Source organism: Plectropomus leopardus, chromosome 12, assembly GCF_026936395.1.
Source record: "Plectropomus leopardus strain MGB_pleo_1.0 chromosome 12, ASM2693639v1, whole genome shotgun sequence".
Taxonomy (NCBI): Eukaryota; Metazoa; Chordata; class Actinopteri; order Perciformes; family Serranidae; genus Plectropomus; species Plectropomus leopardus.
In genome coordinates, this window is record NC_142187.1 from 4,161,779 (window position 1) to 4,184,042 (window position 22,264).

Below are 22,264 nucleotides of genomic sequence, written 5' to 3' on the forward strand. Positions count from 1 at the left end.
ATTTATTAAATTAGATATAACATAACATTATTTCATTGTTTTGTTAGCCAGTCATCAAAAACATAATGTGCCTGGTGCGTATAAATCCTTTCATGGGTGAGTCTGTTCCAGTGCTTTTTCTCAGTTCCAAAGGACAGGACTCGCATAAACTGTAACTACAGGAAGAAAAGGGAGTTAGGAAGGTAGGACAAAATTTCCCTGTATTAGGGCTGTTTAATATTAACAGAAAATCAATTCTGAAAGTGGCAGCATGTTCATGTTTATTGGCAAATATGGTTTAAATCTGTACTTAATTCAAAACGCCACAGGTAGGCAACTTCGGTATGCCACAATGACACTGCAACCTAGTGATTGTAATATTTTTTAAGTTAAAAAAGTTTTTTTTAAAAAAAGTTTTAAAAAAAATAGAAGTTGTTCCCATTTAAGTCAATGACTCAATCATGGCCACTTCGCCCTGAATTGATTCTTATTTGGTAATACACAGTATTTTATCTGGATGGAACTTTGGTTCATATGACCAGATCTGCCTCCCACCTCAAAGGTAGGCAGCTATTCATTCAGTGTGCAAATAGACGCTCTAATATACAACTATACTGGTAACACACAATCAAATCGCAACCTTTAATCCCATATGATGTGAAAGACGGCTAAAATGATGTATTAAAATCAGCCCAATCACACGATTTAAATTTGTAAGCGTGAATGAAGGCGTGTTCATCAAGTGTGCCAATTTTTTTTAAGCAAAACTAAGACACTGATTGTAGTTGCAGTCAGGGACATGCCCTTGTAAGTAGATTTCTGCTTAGGAAGAAATCCCCGAGTTTAGTCTCTCAGGCAGCTGCTGCCCTTTCAACCTGCCGATTGGCATTCGATTGGCATTGATTGGCAATTGTATATGATTACCTGTTGTGGCAAAATCAAGGTTAAGGTTTTGCTCACTACCTAATGTCAATCCTTTCCTCACGAGGTCGTATTTACATTGAGTACGAAAATAATGGCTGCCTGAGAGTCTTGACTGTGGGGAAAAAAGCCCAATATTATAAAAAATAAGAACCCCATGTTTGTAGTCCACTCTTATGACAGCGGTGCTAGCGATTAGCACACGGATTTTAGTGGTCGTGATTTGGGAGATCTATTAAATGTAATCTAGTCATCAAGTGAAATCCAAATCTGAAATATTAAATTTGAAGAAGATGCAGGATGACGCGCGCTACCTCAAACGGTAAGACATAACAAAGTTAACATTAATGTAATGTTAACTTAACGCTAAGTATTTTGGGGAAGAACATAACGTTAGCTAGCTACGTTAGTTTTACTACAATACATTTTAAATCCATAGATGTAACATAAAAACACGACAGCATACCACGCCAGGTGTAATAAAACATTTACAAAGCATATAGGCTTATGAAATGCCATCGACTAATTAGCCGCGATGCGTGCGGTTCTGTTGTATGGAGAATCTCACCATTGATCGTTACTGGTCAAACATGGGGATTTCATATTTTCTCGCTCGCTAGACAAAACGATTACAACTGTAAGGTGTCTTAAGATCTTTTGTAAACCAATATGACCCACTGATCAATTCGGCATATTTTCAATCCTAAAATAAAGCCTATTCATGCTAAAATGTCGCATTTTACAACTGGCACCGTTTCCACAATCTAAAACCTATCCACAGTGGCAGACAGCGCTAACGCATTGCAAAAATCTAAGAGGGCTTATATATGTGTACAAGAAACAGACTTGCTGTTCGTGCCGAATTCACCAGAAGACTACAAAAAAATGTTTAAAATGTGTTTATTTACAAACCGACCTATATTCTCGCCAGTAAATGCAACGCTATTAAACTGACAGATTGTCCAATGGGGTTTGGCGTTATCTTCACTCAACGGAAGGGGCTATATCTGGGTTATAGCTCATATAGCTAGCAAGCTACTGTTAAACGATGACCGATAAACTGCCCAGATAATTAACTTTCTTATGCTGGTTTACTGCGTGGTGGTTTACATCGTGAGTTGAGGTAATGTTTCTAATTATCCAGCCCTTTATGAAAACATGTTAGCTCGTAAATTAGCCAGTCCTGCACTGTATGCCGCTGTCTGGGCGTGCCCTCCTTATTGTTTTAGTGGATGGTTAATATTAGGGACAGTTTGAAATGGTTGTAACTGCTCCTGGGATGACAGTAAGAGCTAAATAGTATACACTGGTGTCGTGCCAAAGACTGTTTCCTCGTCAATATGTCTTTCCCCTATCGAGACCTGACCCAGACCATTAGTGGCTGTGCACTTATAGCACCCATCACTGTATGATTTTATTATGAACCCAAGTGTGTTTTAATGTCTTTTAATTATCTCAGCACTTGAAGCACTTACATGATTCTACTTTAAATTATGGTCATATTTTGCTGATAGATTTAATTGATCTTTTATATGTTTTATATGCATATTTGTATTTTTCTTATATTTTAATATACCCTCTTCTATTCTCCCACTCCCCCTCTTTTCTTTCTTTTTTTTCTTTCTTTTTAATTTTTTTAAACATTTTTTTAAATTTTTAATTTTTTGCATTATTTCTTAACACCACAACTTTGATCAGTGCACCCCAAAAATGGTGAACTATAAGAACTACATAACCAATCATCCTCTGCCCCTCCTATGCATGTGGCCCAAACACTTTTAATTTTTATTTTTAAGGAAAACATGAAGTACTTTTCACTGACCTAGTCCTCATTCACCTCTGTCCCTCGCAAACCTAGGGGGGTGGGGGCACGATTCAATGGGAGAACACCCTTCGATACTACACCAGTATCTATTTCTTGTGCATCTCTTTTTTCTTATTTACATCATTAACTTTTAAAGGCTGGTAGGGACTGTTCTCGACGGTGTGGCTTGGATGTGACTGTTTTTTTTAAAAAAAATAATCATATTTCATATTTTGTGGTTATGATACATGAAAAACAATGACACTTGAGTTAATATTAACTGTCTGTTCATTGTCACCCAAAGCAAAGTGACTGCGGGCAGTTTGGATGTCCATCCCACAGAGAAGGCCCTCGTGGTCCACTATGAGGTGGAAGCATCTATACTGGGAGAGGGTGGAGGTCATATGCTGGGAGAACGAAAGGAGGGACAAAAAATGTGAGTGAACTCTTTTTGTTAACAGAACTTTTATTTTTCCTGTGATTCATCGTGTCTTCCTCCTCTGATTGAATTGAAATGGAGTAATAAAAGTTTGTCACAGAACTTTTCTAATGTTTGCAGTTGATTTGCTCTTTGTGTTATCTCCCCTCTCTCACACAATCCAGATTTCCATTGTTCTTTACGTGTTTTTATTTATTGTTATCGTCACTGGAATTAGATTTGTTTTATTCAGGCTGGTCCCTGAAGTCACCACTGTAGTACTCTTACACATCTAGACTGTATAGGAGCAATGAGCAATGTTGTTGTCATTTAACTGGTACGCTAAAATGGTATCTCGTGTCATGCAAACTGACCTCACAAATGTGACATCAGCTGGTTCCTAAAATGCTTTTAGGTGAGGTTACACCACATGCCTGTCCTTAGGTGAATACAGATCATAGGTTAATGCCCAATTTGCAATAAAGAAAACAACAACTTTAAACTGTCATTAAGCCAAATCAAGTCAATTTTATTTAGAGCCCATTATCACAAAACATGGTTTACCTCAGAGGGCTTTAAAGTGTACGACATCCCTCTGCCCTTAGACACATTTAACACTCTATATATTTTTTAAGCAAATTTTCCAGGTCAATTCCTTGTTCATTTCACTTTATTTTTCCTTTTTCCCCTCTTTTTTTCTTTGTTCTTTAAAATTATTTTCATGTAATTTTCTTCTACTTTTTTCTTTCTTTTTTTCTTCTGTAATGTCATTTCATTTCATCATTGTCTTTTTCCAGTGTTGTTGAAAGAAATCAAGCCAATTTGCTCATCTGTCAGCCTTCTCTTTGTCTTCTTCTCCTTTCTCCAGTATCCGAGTGAAAAGTCTATCTCCCAGTACAGATGTGGGAGCTTTGGCCAAGAAAGTGGTGGAGGAGTGTAAACTCATCCCTCCTTCCCGTTTGCCCCAAGTGGAGCAGCTCCTCTACTACCTGCAGAACAGGAAATCTTCCCCCGTCGAGGGCAAAAGTCAGTCAACATTATTACACGCTTTGCTGTAGAGTCTAAATATTTATCCCAATTTTCATTATGAAAATGTGGTCACAAACCTGCTGGCTGACACTCACCTGGCACAGTGTTTACCCTCTCACCGATTAGCCATGTAGCTCCTGGAACATGCGCTATATATTAATACATGAAGAGAGAGTTTGTACATACAAGTACAATATTTAATAAAATAATAAAGCTTACACAAAGTAAATCAAACTTTCAGAGTTTTGAATTAAATACTGTCATACTGAAATAATGTTTTCATTGTTGGTTGTTTGTGTTTTTGTTTCACCAGTGGAGAAGAAAGAGAAACGAACTGTGAAACCGAGAGAGCTGACACCGTTTGAAGGAATGGAGGTAACAAATGAAAACACATGCCTTTATGAAATTTAAAAAAAAATTTTTTTTACACAGATCACACTGTAGTGCTGCCACAAAGTCCCCTTTTGCAACGCCTTTGCATTTTTACATAAATAATCGTGGCATCATTTCACTCCAGTGTGTGATTTTAAGATAGATAGGATAAGATAAAAAAAGATTTTTATTGTCATTGTTTAAAAATCAGCGAAAGTCAGCTGACTCTTCAGCAGCAGCACAGGGAAAAAACGCAAACAATGGACAGGATGCAGGCATCCCAGAAGCAAAAGAGGCGGGACAGGCATGACGTTTAACACAGCAGTTTTAGCCTCTAGTGTGACATATAACATACATGTCAGCAGCACAGTGGCAGAACATGGCAACAACAATCATTCACTGTCCTGTTAAATGGCAGTAAAACTCCCTCTCTGAAGGGAAAGGAGCTCCTGGACAATGTTTTCCCAATTTGCAGACATTTTCAGTCACTGTACTTCTTTGAGTTAGGTGCTAACAGCCTTCAGCTGTTTTTTTAAATCTCCTGCAGTGAATAGCATGCAACACTTTGTCAAAACTTGACACCCACGCTGCCCATAATCTCGTCCTGCTAGCTATTCCATCAACACAGAGGTCGCTTTGGTGCTGTTACTACCTTCAATGCTGGCTTAAAGGCGAGGTGTATGATAATTTGTCCGTGATAATAAAAAATGTCACAAGCTGTGTAACGTCTCAAAAAGTGCATGTAAAAGTCATTGGACTCAACTGCTCTGGAGTTTGAGTTGGTCCGCTCAGCCCCTCTCTGTCTCTGTGTTTATCATGATCCTGGATGCACAGTGTCTGTCACGGCTCCACCCTCAGCCACCCCCCACCCTCGCTGACCGAAGCTCTGATTATTCGCTGTTGATCACTCCAGCCCTACTACTGACTGATTATTGCTGTTTGTTCGTGCATCTTATTTCCTCACAGCCATTGATCTCAGTTCTCAGACAACATTGTCAAAATTTTGTTCTGTTACTTTCATTCTTTTTTATTTATTTATTCATCCATGCCTGTAGAGTTTAATTTACAACACGGCTGGTGAAAGACTAAAAAGATTCAAGTGTCATGCCTTATTATCACTAACAGTATATATCTGTTTGTCTGCATAGTTAAATGAAGAGGCCAATATAACCAGAGTGGATGAGTATATTGAGCTGCTGTATGAAGGCATCCCAGAGAAGATTCGCGGCTCGGCTCTCATTCTGCAGCTCGCCCGCAACCCTGATAACCTGGAGGAGCTGCTGCAGAACGGTATAGTGTCATTCAACCTGCTAACTCTGATGTTTATAGCAAAGAAGCTCATACCTATATTTGCATGTATACTTATTTTACTTAATAGCAACAGATTTGAAGTACGGTACTTCAGGTTTGGCTGTAATCAACTAAAGAAAGTCTTGGTCAACTGACATTCTACCTACTCTTCAACCAGTCAACTGGCCAATGAGGGAAAGAATCTGCACGTTACCTCTGGATTAACTATGCACCTTTTTTAAAAAAAAATTCTTATTATTTTTTTTAAAGATTATTTTTTTGGCTTTTGCCTTTATTTAAGATAGGACAGTTATAGTGTGTGTGTGTGTGTGTGGGGGGGGTGACATGCAGCAAAAGGCCGAAGCTGGAATCAAATCCGCAGCCGCTGCAGCAAGAACACAGTCTCTGTACATGGGGCACCTGCACTACCTAATTTCACCACTTCTAAGCCGAGGGTCTCTCATCTCTCCTCTGTGACGCTGCCTGTGAGTCCATAGCTCCCTACTGTACCGGAGAGTTGAATGAAAGCCGAGAACACTCATTCCACAGCAAAATCTGGGGACCAAAACGTCCCCAGAAGCACACCACAACTCGATTTGAATCTATTTCAGTCAGACTTTGAAGGGGGCAACCTTACATATGGCCGTAAATAAAAACGCCAGCAAAGATCTCTTAGTCAAGATTCTGGTAAAGTAAGCCTATGCTGTAGTTTAACAGCTCCAAGTTTCTGTAACAAGCAACCAACAGTACCAACAACAATTCACATCTCAACCACACTTGTTGCCTTATTTAACACACAACTGGTGCCACAGTCTACTCTGCATGTACTTGCATGAGAACTGTTACCTCAAATGTAAACTTTTTTTTTTGTGTGTGTGTGTGTGTGTGTGTGTGTGTGTGTGTGTGTGCGTGTGTGCGTGCGTGCGTGCATGCATGTGTGTGTGTATAGAGGCAGCTCTAGGTGCTTTGGCCAGAGTGCTGAGGGAGGACTGGAAACAGAGCGTAGAGCTTGCCACCATCATCATTTACATCTTCTTCTGCTTCTCCAGGTAACACACACTCACAATGGCACACGTTCCTTTAATATGTCTAACTGTTCTGCGTCATCCTTTGATACAGTGCATTTCATCTCCTATCCTGCAGTTTCTCCCAGTTTCACGGAGTGGTGAGTCATTATAAAATCGGTGCTTTGTGTATGAGCGTGGTGGAACATGAGCTGAAGAGACATGATGTTTGGCGTGAGGAGCTACGCAAGAAAACCAAGGCTTATATCCTTTTATCTGCTGTCATCTGCTCATTCCATTTGAACTGTCGGGTATCAGCTGTCTAACCTCCTCCTGGATAGTTGACTTGACCAATTTTGTGTGTTAGTGCACTGTGTGTGTTCCTTAACTCTCATTTGTGTACGTGAGTCAGCACCAGATAATGGCTCTCTGAGAAGAGACCAGGACAAAGCTGTGAGAAAATACCATGGTCTTCTGGCTAAACAGGAACAGCTGCTCAGAGGTGGGCAGAACTTTCAGCACTTAAAGAACTTATTTTTGTCATACATTAGCAATAACACATTGCTAGTGTTATGTGATTTGAATTCCGCATTGCTGCAAAATATTTAGATCCATTGGTATTCTTGTTTTTAATAGTAACCAAAGTATGGCCTGTGTGGTACTACCAGAAATATGAAGTTACTGATATTTGAATTTTAAAATTTCTCTCTCTCTCTCTCTCTCTCTCTCTCTCTCTCTCTCTCTCTCTCTCTCTCTCTCTCTCTCTCTCTCTCTCTCTCTCTCTCTCTCTCTCTCTCTCTCTCTCTCTCTCTCTCTCTCTCTCTCCTTGTTTCTCATTCCTTCCCCTTTTTCTGTCTCTGTCACTGTCCCCCAGTGTCTCTTTACCTGCTGTTGAACCTTGCTGAGGACACAAGGACAGAGCTGAAGATGAGAAACAAAAACATTGTTGGTCTGCTCGTCAAAGTTCTTGAGCGGGATGATGAGGAGCTGCTGGTCCTGGTGGTTTCATTTCTCAAGAAATTGTCAATCTTTCTGGAAAACAAGAATGACATGGTAAGTTGAAGAGATGTACTTGTCCTGTCAGCACAGACAAATCATGTGAGGACGGACAGATAAAAAAACCTAAATTGCACTGACACCAAGCAATGTTGAGTCATTGCCAAGAGTGTCACTGCTAGCTTCGAGTCTACAACTCATCATTGATCATGATCATTTCCTTCTATTGTCAACCTAAATGACAGATTCAGTATCACCAATGCTGCATGACAATTTCTATGGTAAAATAATGTGATAATTTGATTATCAATTAATGACCATTAAGATCTCGATTTTATATATTTACATTTGTTTTCATAGTGAGCTCATTATGTCCTGTCTCAGGGCTGATCAAGGCATTTTTTTTTTTAACTGATTGGGATCGGCTGTATTGGGCTGTATAGAGCCCGATCTGATCCATTCTTTAGAATTAGCTGTCAAACAGGTGTTTTTTCTCACAAAGCTTTCATGCACAGCAATGTAAAAAGTGTACTGGTTGTCAACTATCCAACTCTCCGTCTCTTCTCCACTGGGCTGAGTTCTGCGTGTGTAAGAGCAGGGGCTGCACCCACCCACCATTATTAACAGCAAAATGTAGTATATGAATGTTTATTTATGTTATTTATCTAACTTGCGAGCAAATCCGTTTCAGCTCAGTGTGAGTCTCTTGCATTTTGCTGTTGTCTATGGTGCACGGTGTTGCACTGCCCTGGTAGGAGGGGAGATAAACTGTGGTGGAGGGCTAGAGACAGCCACACTCACAACACCATTGGAAGTGCATTTGTAACAAAAGCCCAGCAAGCGAAAAGTCAATGAATCTATTAATGTAATCTGCACAAAATATGTAAAGATGGCAAAAACAAACATTCAAGACAGTTCATTCAGGTCACTCATGCAAGGCTGCACAAAAGCAACAAACAATGGAGAATACTCTCTTTTTCTCGTATACGTGATATTTCAAGAGGACCTTTCACTTGGATTCAATGATGAACTGATTAGATTTTGGTGGTTAAAGGTCTCTGTGACCTCTCAAAATATATTTTTTTGCCATAACTTGACTCAGTGTCACTGTGACACTGTGAATGTTCTGCAAAATCACTTTTCCTGCCGTTAGTCAACATCCTAACTCGGGAACAGAAGAGGAGAGATTTGGTCAGATACTGAATTGGTGACACTGATCTTGAAATTTGCTGATTGTAGAGATCATCTGTGCTGCTAGGTTAAAGATGTTTTGAAGCATCCATGTTTAAGACTTTGTAGCCACATCCATATTTGAAGCATTGTCTGCTATTGTGGCTGTGTCTGGACAGACATGGATGTCATCTGAAGCTGCCACTTGATTGGCTGGCATACATACGTATGTCATATTTTCCTTTAAATTATTTAATGTTTAATCCAGGATTTGGACCTGGGAAATTATCTGAATGCCTTAATAGATTGTGGTGGTGATGCAGAACCCAACATAGTCTGTGATGGCAGAGACCCTCTCCAAAAACTGTCTGATTTTGTGTTTTGGATATGCAGGCTGAGGTGGATACTGTGGAGCGATTGGCTCGGCTGGTTCCCTGTGACCATGAAGACCTGTTGAACCTGACTCTGCGTCTGCTGCTCAACCTCTCCTTCGACTCTGGACTCAGAGCCAAGATGGTGGAAGTTGGACTGTTACCTAAATTGACTGCTTTATTGGGTAACACTACACACTAACATAGCAGCATACAGTACATACTGACTATATTTCATATAAAGTGTGTACACACATACACAGCTCAGTGGTCATGTGATGAATTACTACCTCTGCTGAGCCCGTAATCTTAAATTGTCGGGCTACCATTTTTGGTCCCGACTGAAATAACTACAGTTGTGAAATGAATGGCCATGAAATTTTGTGCAGATTTTCATGTCTGTCAGGGGCTTAATCCTGATTATTTTTGTGATCTCATGACTTCTTTTTGACAGTTTGGCTTTTTGTATGATGTGTGACACATGTTCATGCTGTTAAGGGGATGAATCCTACAGACTTCGGAGATTCTTTATTTATTTACTTAATTTCTAATTTAAAAGGGACACAACATATTAATCAACATCAGTAAAAAATACAAATGTAAATATGATTTAGCAGGACTGCTAATTTACATTCGTCGTCCCTTGGCGGGAACAGACCACAGAAATATCAAGAAAGAAAGAAAAAGAAAAAAACAACATTAATTCATACAGAGGACAAAAGTGCAGTAACAGTAGCAATGTAAACTGTATGGCATAATGTGCATGCTGCAAAGTAAGGGGTCAACAGATATTGTTTTTTCAGGGCCAATACAGATTATTAGTAGTTAATGAGACGGTTATTTTGAACTGATATGCATTTGCAATGAAAATGAAAATCTGTCTGTCAGTATTTAGGATTTGGAATATAACTAACAAACTCCAACTCAAGGCTTTGTTTAAATGCCTTTAGCAAATGTTAAATCAAAACTCAAACCTTCAACATCATATACAGCAAGTTCCCAGCGACTTTTCTGTTAAAGTCAATGGAAAATTTAAATAAAAATAGCTCCCTGAGGTTTTACAAAGTAAAAGTTCCTTGGAAGCCCACGCTTTCTTTGCACTTTTTCATTAATTAATTTCATCTAAGACTGCAGAAAATTGGCAAAATGCAGAATATTGACTGCAATAGTCTGCTGGGCCGATAATCTGTCGACTTCTATTGCAAAGCGCCTTATCTATGTGCAAGGTGCAAAATTCAGCACGTATTGCTTTGACCTTTCCTCTCTCACCACTGTGAGGTTGACAGTTGGGATATTCGAGAAACAACTGTAAGATGGATAGTCAGTGAATTTGGTAGAGACATTCAAGTCTCCACAGCATTGATTGTAATCACTTTGGTGTTCATCAACAGACCAAGCTTTGCCAAGTTTTTCCAATACTTTGGGTAATGACCAAATATGTGTAGGATAGTGAAGACCTGTTACATGGTGAACATTGTGTAAACATTATACCTGCTCAAAATCCATATGTTAATGAGGTGTTGGAAGTGGTTTTTTTTTTTGCTGTTTTTTTATTTCAGTATTGCTCTGTGTATGTATTTTTGTTGTCAAGCAGGTGATGAGAACAACCGTCAGGTCGCCATGCGCATCCTGTATCACATCAGCATCGACGACCGCTTTAAGGGCATGTTTGTTTACACTGACTGCATACCTCAGGTACAATGAAATCCACTGAAAATAACTTTAAACAAACTTTAGAAATGTTAACGGTTAACCTCAATATTTCTGCTGATTTTGATAGTTTTATAGCTACAGGTAAAACTGTGCTTGTCTTTGTGTTTATGTCTAGCTAATGCAAATGCTATATGAACACGGTGAGGAGGAAATCGAAGCTGAGCTCATCTCCATCTGCATCAACCTGGCTGCAAACAAGAGGAATGCACAGCTCATGTGTGAAGGTAAATTTATCTGAGCTGCTTTTAATGAACGCATAATGGCTCTCCAGACCACCAGTAGATCTTACTTTAACCGCTAAATGAGCCCAACGACAGCAATTAAGTCACCAATTATATCACTGAAAATATAATTTATATATTTACATGATTAACAAATCCCTGTCCTGGCACTTAACATGAAATGGTGCGGCCCATCTGAGCATGGGTCGCACCAAAGTCACACATGCTGCTGATGTAAAGATGTGAGGGGAGCTGCAGCCTGACTAGTTAAAATACCTCACCAAAATTTAGGGTCCCCAAAAGAAAAGCCAGGGTGCAGAGAGAACAGGAAAATGAACGGAGAAGAGAGACAAAGGCCAAATGTCTGGCTAAAAAATATGAAGAAGCAGCAGGTGTGGCAGGTGGAGCTGCAAGTGAGGATTTAGGCAGAATTACAATAGCAAATGAAACCTGCTGCAGCAGGCTCTGTTTTACAGCTACAGGTAAGATATAGACATCATATTAAACTAGATTACCTGAGGCATCCAACCAATCATGTTACACTATCTTGTCAGGAAGGGGGCCTAATAGCGCTCCAAAGTTGGACTAAAATTTTGGTGCAGGAGAGAGCGGCATTGGGGACTGTTTATTATTTATGAGGGTGCTGCAAAACAGGTGAGGTGCTCAAGATAATTTTTGAAACACTGGGGAGGGAGTCATAATTTTTGATTTGGCTTAGGGGAGGGACAGTCAACCTTAAGTGGTTGTATTTTGTATTCAAAACTCACAACTCAGTTTTATGTCATGTTTTCTGTCAAACATACCAAATTCACACCATTTTTCATAGTCTGAAAAGTGTAATGTGGTTATTAATGGTGAAGGCAGGGTCATGCATTTTGACCCACCACCCCTTATACTCAGATAAATAAAGTACTGTTCATCACTGTTTTTCAAAACAGGGTATTTAACAGTATATTTCTGTGCACTGGGGTGCCTCAACAATCTTAGAAATGCATAAACCGGGTATTGTTTGATTCAACTTTTCTCTACTCCGTGAGTATATAGTCCTATTGAATTGATCTGTGATTCCTTGTAAACCAGTTGCTGTGTTTTACTGTGAAGTCTCTGTTTGTGTCTGCAGGAAATGGGTTAAAGATGCTTATGAAGAGAGCTCTGAAGATGAAAGATTGCCTTCTGATGAAGATGATCAGAAACATCTCACAACATGATGGGCCAACCAAACCAGTCTTTATAGTGAGTCACAAAGGTGTATTGTGAAAAAATTGAGGTTTTGTTGCAGCGTGAGTATTAGTGAGTATTAGTGTAAGTGGTAGTAGTACAAGCAGTAGATGTCATCTTTATTCTTGTGTCTGTCAGGACTATGTTGGTGATCTGGCAGCAGAGATCCGTGCAGAGGAAGAGGAGGAGTGGGTTCTGGAGTGTCTGGGGACTCTGGCTAACCTCACCATCCCTGACCTGGACTGGGAGTTGGTGCTGAAGGAGTACAACCTGGTCCCCTACCTCAAAGACAGACTTAAACCAGGTACTGATTAGGTACCAATTGATTTGGATTGGTATATTGATTCAATAATAATAAAAAACACTGTCATTGATGCAAAGTTAAACAATACATTCGTACCATCATCTTAAAGAAACACCTTTATTTTGAAAAACCCATGACACTTCTGTCACCATTCCAGTTAAAGTTCACTTCCTTTCTAAACATTCATTGTTAGCAGCAGGCAGATAATAGCAAGCAGCCAAGAAACAGATAAGAGTGTTTACTAATATCTAGTATTGTTTGCAGGCTCCTGGATTGAACCAAATTAAAATGTTATCTTGGCTCACTGTGCTTAGTTTGTGTGCTTTGTGTGTAATTTCAAAGCTTCCATTTGTCACTTAATATATGTCATTTTTGCTGCATGTTTTTCTCTACCGCAACAGCCCAGATCACCAACATTGATGAAGGTTCATCTTGTGAGGTTTGTTTGTGTTTGTTTCAGGCTCAGCAGAGGACGACCTCATCCTGGAGGTGGTGATAATGATAGGAACGGTTTCCATGGATGACGCCTGTGCCGCCATGTTGGCGAAATCTGGCATTATTCCAGCCCTTATTGAGCTACTGAATGGTAACACACACACACACACACACACACACACACACACACACACACACACACACACACACCTGTAGTTTTTGTCAAGATGTGTTGTCTCATGAACAGAGTGACTTGGATATTTTAATTGTCAGTATACTTGCTTTTGTAAAGGTCTTAAAGGTACAGATGTCCTTCAGAATAAACCCTCTTGTCCTCACTGAGATGTGAAATGAAAATCACTGTTTCGTTTGTGCAGACGTCCAGGCCAAATTAAAGGCTGCTCATTTGTAACCATATTGAAAACACACAAATAAACCAAATAGTGCTCACTGGCAATATGAAATATGAAACCTGCTCACAGATATCACACCATTAACAGTTTACAACCTGCTTTCCGTTTGCTTTTTCCGTTTGTAGCCCAACAGGAGGATGATGAGTTTGTGTGTCAGATCGTCTACGTCTTCTATCAGATGGTTTTTCACCAAGCTACACGAGACGTCATCATCAAAGACACCCGTATCCTTCCCACAATGCACTTGTCTCCCCTATACTTAAAGATTAACAACCTCTTTTGCATCTACTGAGGTTGAAGTGAAACAAGTTTCACAGAATGCAAAATCTCACACCAGCACCCTGGAAGAATTTCTTTCTTTAACCTTCTCTGCAGAGGCTCCAGCTTACCTCATAGATCTGATGCACGACAAGAATACTGAGATCAGAAAAGTGTGTGACAACACCCTTGATATTATTGCTGTAAGTGATGACACACATGGCTGATGCACACACAGGGTAGCAACTTTAACCCTTAGGGACTGTTTGTTGCAGTAAACCCACTTTTCATTCTTCATTTTGTGTTAATTTTGGCTGTGTTCATGTGTATGGCATTAATTTTGGCAAGTCTGTGCATTTGTTAAATCTTGAAATTTCTAGTTCACCTCCTACAATAAGTCTAAAATACAATGTGGAAACTAAACTGTTACAATCAGACTGTTAAGTGCAAAACATGCACCACTGAAACCCATTCAAACTGCAGTTTTTGACCCCACAGCCATCAAAGCATAAAAACCTACATTGTGTTATTTCTGGGTGTCATTCTGGGCTTTTGTCTTAGAATTTGTCATTTTTACTATTTTCCACCTGTTGATGGAATTTTTAACATATTTGGCATATAGAGAGAATATGTCATTGACATATCCCAGGCTGTGATAATAAAAAGACAACGTATTTAGCATGTAGTATATTGAAAATAATTCTTTTTTTTGTGTTTTTTTTTTTGTTGTTGTTGCGTTATCTAAAAACATAGTGGCATCATGACAAAAACCTGGTATTTAAAAATTTAAAATTCAGAAAAGCAAGGGATAATTGATACTTATGATTAGGAATAATGTTGGTTAAAAAATCAAGTCAGTGAAAGAAGAAATAATATTAATGTATAATATTTTTAAAGCTTGGGCCCAAAGGGTTAAGTACCTAAGTTACATTTGAGTCATAGAAACACACCTTCCTGTCTTTGTAAGTTGTTATCTAATTAATGTAACCTTCATCTCTCAGGAGTACGATGAAGAGTGGGGGAGAAAGATTCAGTCTGAGAAGTTCCGTTTCCACAACAACCAGTGGTTGGAGATGGTGGAGAGTCGCCAAGCTGATGAGTCTGAACCATATCTCTATGACAACGACAACGACAGGACCGATCTGTTCTATAGTGCAGGTGCAAACACAACTGGTCTATGAACGTAGAATAACATACTCTGCAAAAAGTGACATACCGGGCATTTTATCTCATATCCTGAATAATCAAGTTTACCACAAGAATTTTAAAGGAAAAGTTAGAGTTGTTTGAAGTGGGTTTGTATGGGATACGTATCCATAGTCAGTGTGTCACTTATATTGGATGTCAGTTGGAATGCTCCTAGTTTGGAGAGGGAGGCTGGAGTCAGATGGAAGCAAGATAACCACTGCTGCAAGCTCTCTCTGCAACACCAAAGAGCTTGTGAACAAATTGTTTTGTGTGTGAACTGTGTGTGTATGTGTGCATTTTATTCTCATGTGTATGTGTCTTTAGATGGAATTACTCCAGCAGATGGTTCAGTCAGCCCAGATTTCTTCAGTGACCTACAGCCTCAAAATGGAGACTTGCACCATACAGGGTGAGGCAACACACTCGAGAAACATAAGCTGTCCCAACTGGTTTGGGTGAAAGAAAAAAAACAAAAAAAACAAATATTTTGTCCAGTTTCTCCAGCTTAAACTCTGCTAGCAGAAAAACAACAGAAAGTGCTTTGCCTTCTTCCCCTAAACAGTTAAAAGCATTTCTTTAGCTGACTGCCAAAGATTGATTATCTCCTAATGTATGCATTATAAAGCATCAGATGGTGTACACAAACATATATACAGACAGCTGTGGAAAAGGTCAGTTCAACAAAAGAAAGCCAGTCACACTTGAATTTAGCCAGTTTTAGGGCCAGAATTATTTTAGTTTTGGCTCCATGCCGGCCATTGCTGTGGCAGGAAGCATTACGTTTTCAGACTATTCGTTCCATTCTCATGAACGTGATATCTCAACAATGAGGGAATTTCTTCAAACTTTGCACCAATGTCAATTTGACTCAGTGAAGGCTAATTAGATTTTGGGGGTCATAGGTCAAAGTCAAAGTTACTGTGACCTATTCTGTCTCATTCATGTAAACGTGATATTTCAAGGACACGTCGAGGTATCTATTTTATTTTTATTTTTTTCCAACTTTGGCACAAACGTTCACCTGGATTCAAGAATGAACTGATTAGAATTTTGTGGTCAAATGTCAAGGTCACTATGACCTCACAAAAACATGTTTTTGGCTCTAAGTGAAAAATTCAAATGGTAATTATGACAAAATTTCACAGAAATGCTTATTAGGATAAAATGATGAATTGAAAATATTTTACATCTAAAACGTCAAAGGTTGGCTTCACTGTGACATCATAAAAGACTTTTCTGAAAATGATTCAGTGTCATAACAAAAATACTAATGTTGGCTTGTATGCTCTTAACTGTTCCACCACAATGTAAAGCTACTATTCTTCTTCTTAACTGTCTGTGTTCATTTGACTGGCTTTGTTTTCCAGAGATGGCAGTGATGTCTTTGACCAGACCAGTTCATCACCTGGGAGACCAGCTACCGCCTACGGCTTCAGACCTGATGAACAACCCTTCTATCAGTACTCATAGACACACACACATACACACACACAGGACGTCCTGTCGTCTTAGATCCATTCCCCACTAAACATGATTACATCTTTAGATAAAACATTCACTGCTAGAAACCCTCACGACTGAAGACATCACATTGGTATACATACTAAGAAAATAGCTGCAGTTACATGGACACTATTTCTTCTGTCCGACTGGAATCATTCTGATTAGAGATTCAAATTTTAACCGTTTACATGGATGCTAAATAAGGTGATCCGATAAGATGTGCGTTTATGTGCCCTAGCGAATTTTACCAACTTTTTTCTTTTGTGCAATGTGGATCCAAATAGGAAGAGTTTTTCCAACTTTATTGAGACAATTCCATTAATTCAATACATAATTATAGAAAGACAAGAAGCAGTTACACCTGCTAATACATTTGAGTAGTATGTAATGGAAGTGTAACGCTGGTTATTTTCTGTTGCTGTAAATTACAGATGTCCCCTAAACACCTCACATGCAGTCTGTGGATAGATGCTTTCCTTAACATCTCATGCAGGCCACAGCTGCTGGTAGCAAGAGACGATTGTTGTGTCCAGCGACTCAACAATTCAACTTGTAGCAATAACATAACACGAGGCCACTGTTTCAAAATCAAATACATGTAGTAATCCAAGCATTCACATGCTTAATATTTTTTTGAGGAGTGCATATGCAGCATGTTGTGTGCATTACAAGCACCAGCAAAGATACCCAGTGTTACCACTACGTGAGCAAACATGCACAGAAAAAAAAGTTTATTCCAACCAAATTGGACTGTATACAAGGTTATTAGGTGCTAAAATATCCAAAAGGTTTACACCACCCCTCTCAACCTGATCGAAAATTCCTTCAGATCAGGCCGCATTGGGTCAGTCTTCTCTGATTTAGGATGTAGCATAAGGAATTTTAATTCTGATTGGGCTACTATTCTGATTATTAGTGAAATAATAGGATCCATGTAAATGCACCTATGTGTCATAAAGACTGAAATACATAATCCCAGCAAGGACTGAAATACTACCACTGCAGATTTAAAACTCACCTTTCATTACACATTTCAGCAATCTAATTAACAAATAATTAGTTAAGTCTTCCTCATCCACAGGTTACAGTCTCTTAGAGTGACTTCCCAGTGGGTCAGAAAATACCTTAAAGAATGTGAATGGACTTAGCATCTCTAATGATATACTGTACCATGGTTTGTTTCTGCATGTTTTCCTGTGTAACAATGAATGTTTGTTGCCTCTTCAAGTCTACAGAAACAAACATTTAGTGAAATGCTTTCTGACATTCCATTGTTAAATGGTTTGAGATCCACAAGTTTGACTTACCACCACGTCAGCCTGCTGAACTACAGTATGACTAACACAGTCTGAACATGTACAAAGCTTTCTTTTGTCCATGTCACTGTCAAATGGGCACATTTTTGTTAATGATCCTTACAACTTAAGGTGCTTTCACACTGGCAAACTTGTCATTAGCCCCAACCAAAGCTGACTCAAATAAAACCAAGCTCGTTTTTTTCAGACTTCACACAGCTCCCCCTGGAAACACAAAATGTTTTATACAATTTGTATTACCAGGGTATCTCACATTAATTTGTGGCGGCTTACTACAATTAAAAGATCTGCCGCCATGAATAGATCTTATATTGTTGTAACAGGACTGTTCATTATAGAAACCCTGTTGAAATATATATATATATATATATATATATATATATATATATATATATATATATATATATTTACAGTTCGGTTATTTTTAGCGCCATACTTACAGAGTGAAGAGTGTACTCTGGGCACAGATGGAGCAGCAGAATGCCAGTCACCGTGAAAGCTAAACTAAACCCTTCATTCTACAAGGTCTTTAAGTTTGCATTCACTCACAGCAGCTGCTCTTCTCATGTATCGATCTGATCACCTCAGAATGGATCGACAGATCTGTTGTCCACCCCGCAAGTCACAAACTGCTGCTTTTTGGAACACTTTATTTAACAATACAACAGGACAAATTACATGTAAATCAATTAGACAAGGAATGTACCTAAAATGAAAAGACAGTAAATAAAAAATAACAGCCATAATATAAAATTACATGAAATAAAATTACCCCTCCCCCAGAAAAACACATCTTCAGGGCTGTCTTTGAGAAAAGTACAACGGTACGTGACATGTGGAGGGGAGGTCTATTAATCTTTTGTGTACTGTAGCACCAGGATCCATGTGCTGAAAAGCTTCTGCAGATTACTAGATAGTCCATATCATAGCCTCTCTACATGTAGAACAGCCATCAGTTCCTTCAGCCAAGTTTCAAACTGGGGAGATGAGTCAGATTAGACATCTCTTGGCAATTAACATGCTGTAAACCAAAAATTGTGCACACTTTAAGGAAAAGAATAGTGTCCCCTTTACACTGTCATCTTTACTTTATTAGTAAGAAAATCAATGCTAAGCCACATTTAAGCTTAATGATGTGTTAAGCTAGGAGGGTAGTGGAAAACAGCTGCTTGTTGTTGGCTTCTTTGCAGCCCTCACAGGCAGCTGCGCTCCCCTCAACCGTGGTTACATCTCTCTGCCATTATTCTCCATTTTCCCCTTGCATATCAGAACACTAACCAACCTTGTCTCTAGGCAACCGTGGTAAACAGCTGAACTTTAATGAGCAAAATATCACCACGTATTGGAAAAACCATCTGAGCAGCAGGACAAAGAGGGGCCATCAGATTTTTAAAAAAGCAAACCCAGTGTGAAAGTGGCCTAAGAAACATTGGATCCAAGTTGAAAATGGTGCCGACGTGTGTCAGCATATGTCTTTGGTCATTTTTTTGGCCACCACTCAGTGTGATCTTTATGTTACTGATGTCAAACCATAACAGTATTACTTTTATTCAGCGATGAGAAAAGAAACCATGTCACTGCACAAGAAGTAGGCCTTCTCTTTCTAACTGGATACAATATGTCACTACCATTAATTGTATATAAACATGAATAATGCATGTCCACTTCTTCCTCCTGTACAAAAATAAGGCTAAAATATTGGCAGCTGCCATCTTTTGCTGGTGATGTCATAGTGATTGGGAATTGCAGCCACAGTGTCAAGTTCTCATCCATACGTCTGTCCGACCAATTGCGATCAGCGCCACTAATTTTGAGCACATGATTGGCTTACACAGCTGTCAGTCATGTGTTCAAATCCCCTATTTATTGCATCAAATAACTAATAAAAGGCAAACTTATTAGTAAAAAACTTTAAAAAAAGAAAAAAGTTTGTAAGAACTACCTAAAATCCACCTCTTAATCTAAGGAAAAAGGTGTGTTTATGTCCTGTACTGTTGCCAGCCACCAGGGGGCGATTGAGACATTTTGTCTTAACTTTTGGGAAGCTGTTTTGTTGTCCATCTTTATATACAGTCTGTCGTCACTTTAAAATGATTTATTGACCGGCCACTTTACACCCTTATACTGCATCAGGAGTGTCCACTTACAATGTCAGCTTTAACTGCTGGAAGTCACAAGTCCTTTAAGTCATTGCCAGCACATGTAGCAGCTAGCAGTAGGGCCAAAAATGCTCTGGCAGAGTACACAGGTTTCTGTTTTTTCTAATTTCACTTAGTTTAGCTATTAACTCTTATTTTGTAAAGGACATCAGAGAAACCACCTTTCATAACTGAACTGGCTTGAAGGCTGTTAAAGTAGGAGAGGAACCTTTAGTTTTCCATGCTTGCTGAATTAGAAAATACACCAATAATCCTCGATGGCCCAGGTCCCATTATCTCATGGCTGTTTAACCCTTAAAACCTGGAGCAACTTCACTTTTCTTGTGCCGCTTTCAGACTCCTTTCACAAAAATTTAAACCTTTGAACCCTGAGCAAATTGGTGCGATATCTTTTACAAACACGGCGGGGAAAAAAGGCAACACACAACTTGGTAAGAAATGTACCATGAATTGCAAGATATTAGTAGATTTAGAAAATAATTTTAAAAGCTAGTGAAAAATATCCAGGTAAAAAAGAAAAAAAGTGAGGGAAAACTATATTTATAATGATCCTGATTATTATAATTTTAAGCACCTTTTCCAGTTAATTTCCTTGTTTTATTTTTACTTTTTTGATTTTAATTTGAAAATTGAAGATTTTGAGGTAATTTTCTTGTAGTTTGTACTAATTTCTTCCTAACTTTGGGGTAATTTCTTCTGTCATTGCTCATTGCCTTCTCTCCATGTTTTTGAAATAAATTATAATTTGCTCTGGTATCAGAGGGTTAAATAGTCAGAAGGCACCACATTGAAAGCATACAAATTCCTCATACTACATGTTAATAGGATGCACATTTAATTTCCTACATGTTAAATCATATACAGTAACTAGTTGATTTTCAGTGCATATTTTGACATTTAACCAACTGAGATGGAGGTTTATTTTGTGCGTGCATGTTAAAGGAAAACACAGTGATGCTATTCTGCAAAACCTGCTTTGACATAATGAATGTCATTGCATACATTGACACTACAAACAGTGTACAGTATTAAGCATCATATCATCACTCTTTATGCTTTTGGGCTCTCTGTACTTGAACAGCAGTGAGATCAGAAGACTTGAGGCCACGTGGGGTCAATGCGTCCATTTAAGTCAAACTTATTGATATGTTTTTTTTGTGGCTAACTTAGTAAATGATGTACCCTTGAGTATGGCACTTACTGCTGTAGAGTAGAGCATGTCTGAATGTATACATGCTGATCAGAGAATATTAGATACACTTTTCAAAACAAAAGCATATTGACTAAACGACATGAAGAGGAGAATCACACATACTGTATTACATGCTGTTACTTATAGGCATATTTGCACTTTAGTTAATTTTTTAATGCATGTGATGTTTTCTTTTTTATTGTAAGTTATTGTTAATCTGTATATTATTGTTGTGTTTTTATAATGATTGATTTTATTGCTACTTAATAAGACACTGTAAACAAAAGCAAGTACTGGACTGTAGATATTTTCCATCTCTCTCACTGTCTTTAAGGTTCTTTTATGAAAAATAAATCATATCTACATAGTTTTGTTTTTCACATCAAAATAAATGTATGTACCGTTAAGCCTGTAGGTACTTTCAATACATTTACTTGGTTTGGTTTATTGACAATATGGTTGTACACTTATGAAATGTCGGCCGTATACTAATTTGTACTTGTATGGCGACAAAAGTTGTTTAAAATGTTGAAGTTGTGAATTTCTTTTTTTTTCTTCTTGTTTTCCTTTGTTAAAAAACACTGGCCTAAATCTGACAGTAGTTTTTCCATAATCTTGCTGACAGACAGAGAAACAAATCCAACTGAAAACATCATTTTCTTTGAAGAGGTAATTGGGGTTTTTTTTTTTTAATATTAGGGAGGTTTTTATCCACTTAAAGTTTTTTTTACTTCCCTGCAGATAGACAAAATTAATGGCAGAGTATATGAGCCAAATATATCACTAGAATTGGTGGAGACCGAAAACAGAGCTAAAAGCAGAGTGATTAAGTACACATATGTCCGTCGACAGATACATGACTAAGAATAAATGATATTTTTGTTCCGTTTCTGCTGGATGTTTGGTAAGACCTTAACTATATCAACATACCAATAAATTTATAATGCGATTAGAGGTAAGTGTCGGTCAAATAGCTGACAAAACAGTGAA

At 38.5% G+C, this 22,264-nt stretch overlaps 1 protein-coding gene across 2 annotated transcripts; it reads left to right on the forward strand.

The window, feature by feature from the left end:
* Positions 1-1,080: 1,080 nt before the first annotated feature.
* LOC121951400 (kinesin-associated protein 3-like) lies at positions 1,081-21,815 on the forward strand. 2 transcript variants are annotated; one of them, XM_042497705.2, is made up of 20 exons: positions 1,081-1,222; positions 3,009-3,140; positions 3,991-4,148; positions 4,465-4,526; positions 5,672-5,813; positions 6,763-6,862; positions 6,957-7,081; positions 7,221-7,319; positions 7,692-7,870; positions 9,377-9,539; positions 10,946-11,049; positions 11,183-11,291; positions 12,409-12,521; positions 12,645-12,810; positions 13,271-13,396; positions 13,784-13,882; positions 14,034-14,119; positions 14,918-15,074; positions 15,429-15,513; positions 16,472-21,815. In XM_042497705.2, the coding sequence occupies exons 1-20, from the start codon at positions 1,194-1,196 to the stop codon at positions 16,572-16,574; spliced, it is 2,337 nt and encodes a 778-aa protein (XP_042353639.2). In that variant the 5' UTR covers positions 1,081-1,193; the 3' UTR covers positions 16,575-21,815. The 2 variants fall into 2 exon arrangements, with proteins under 2 accessions (XP_042353639.2, XP_042353640.2); XM_042497706.2 differs by having other exon boundaries at positions 10,949-11,049.
* The last annotated feature ends 449 nt before the right edge of the window (positions 21,816-22,264 follow it).

Bases quoted from the DNA above. Each gene is read 5' to 3' on its own strand.
- LOC121951400 (XM_042497705.2), top strand. From the start codon at position 1,194: ATGCAGGATGACGCGCGCTACCTCAAACG. The intron at 12,522-12,644 runs GTGAGTCACAAA...TGTGTCTGTCAG, and splicing joins CAACCAAACCAGTCTTTATA to GACTATGTTGGTGATCTGGC. The intron at 15,075-15,428 runs GTGCAAACACAA...ATGTGTCTTTAG, and splicing joins CGATCTGTTCTATAGTGCAG to ATGGAATTACTCCAGCAGAT.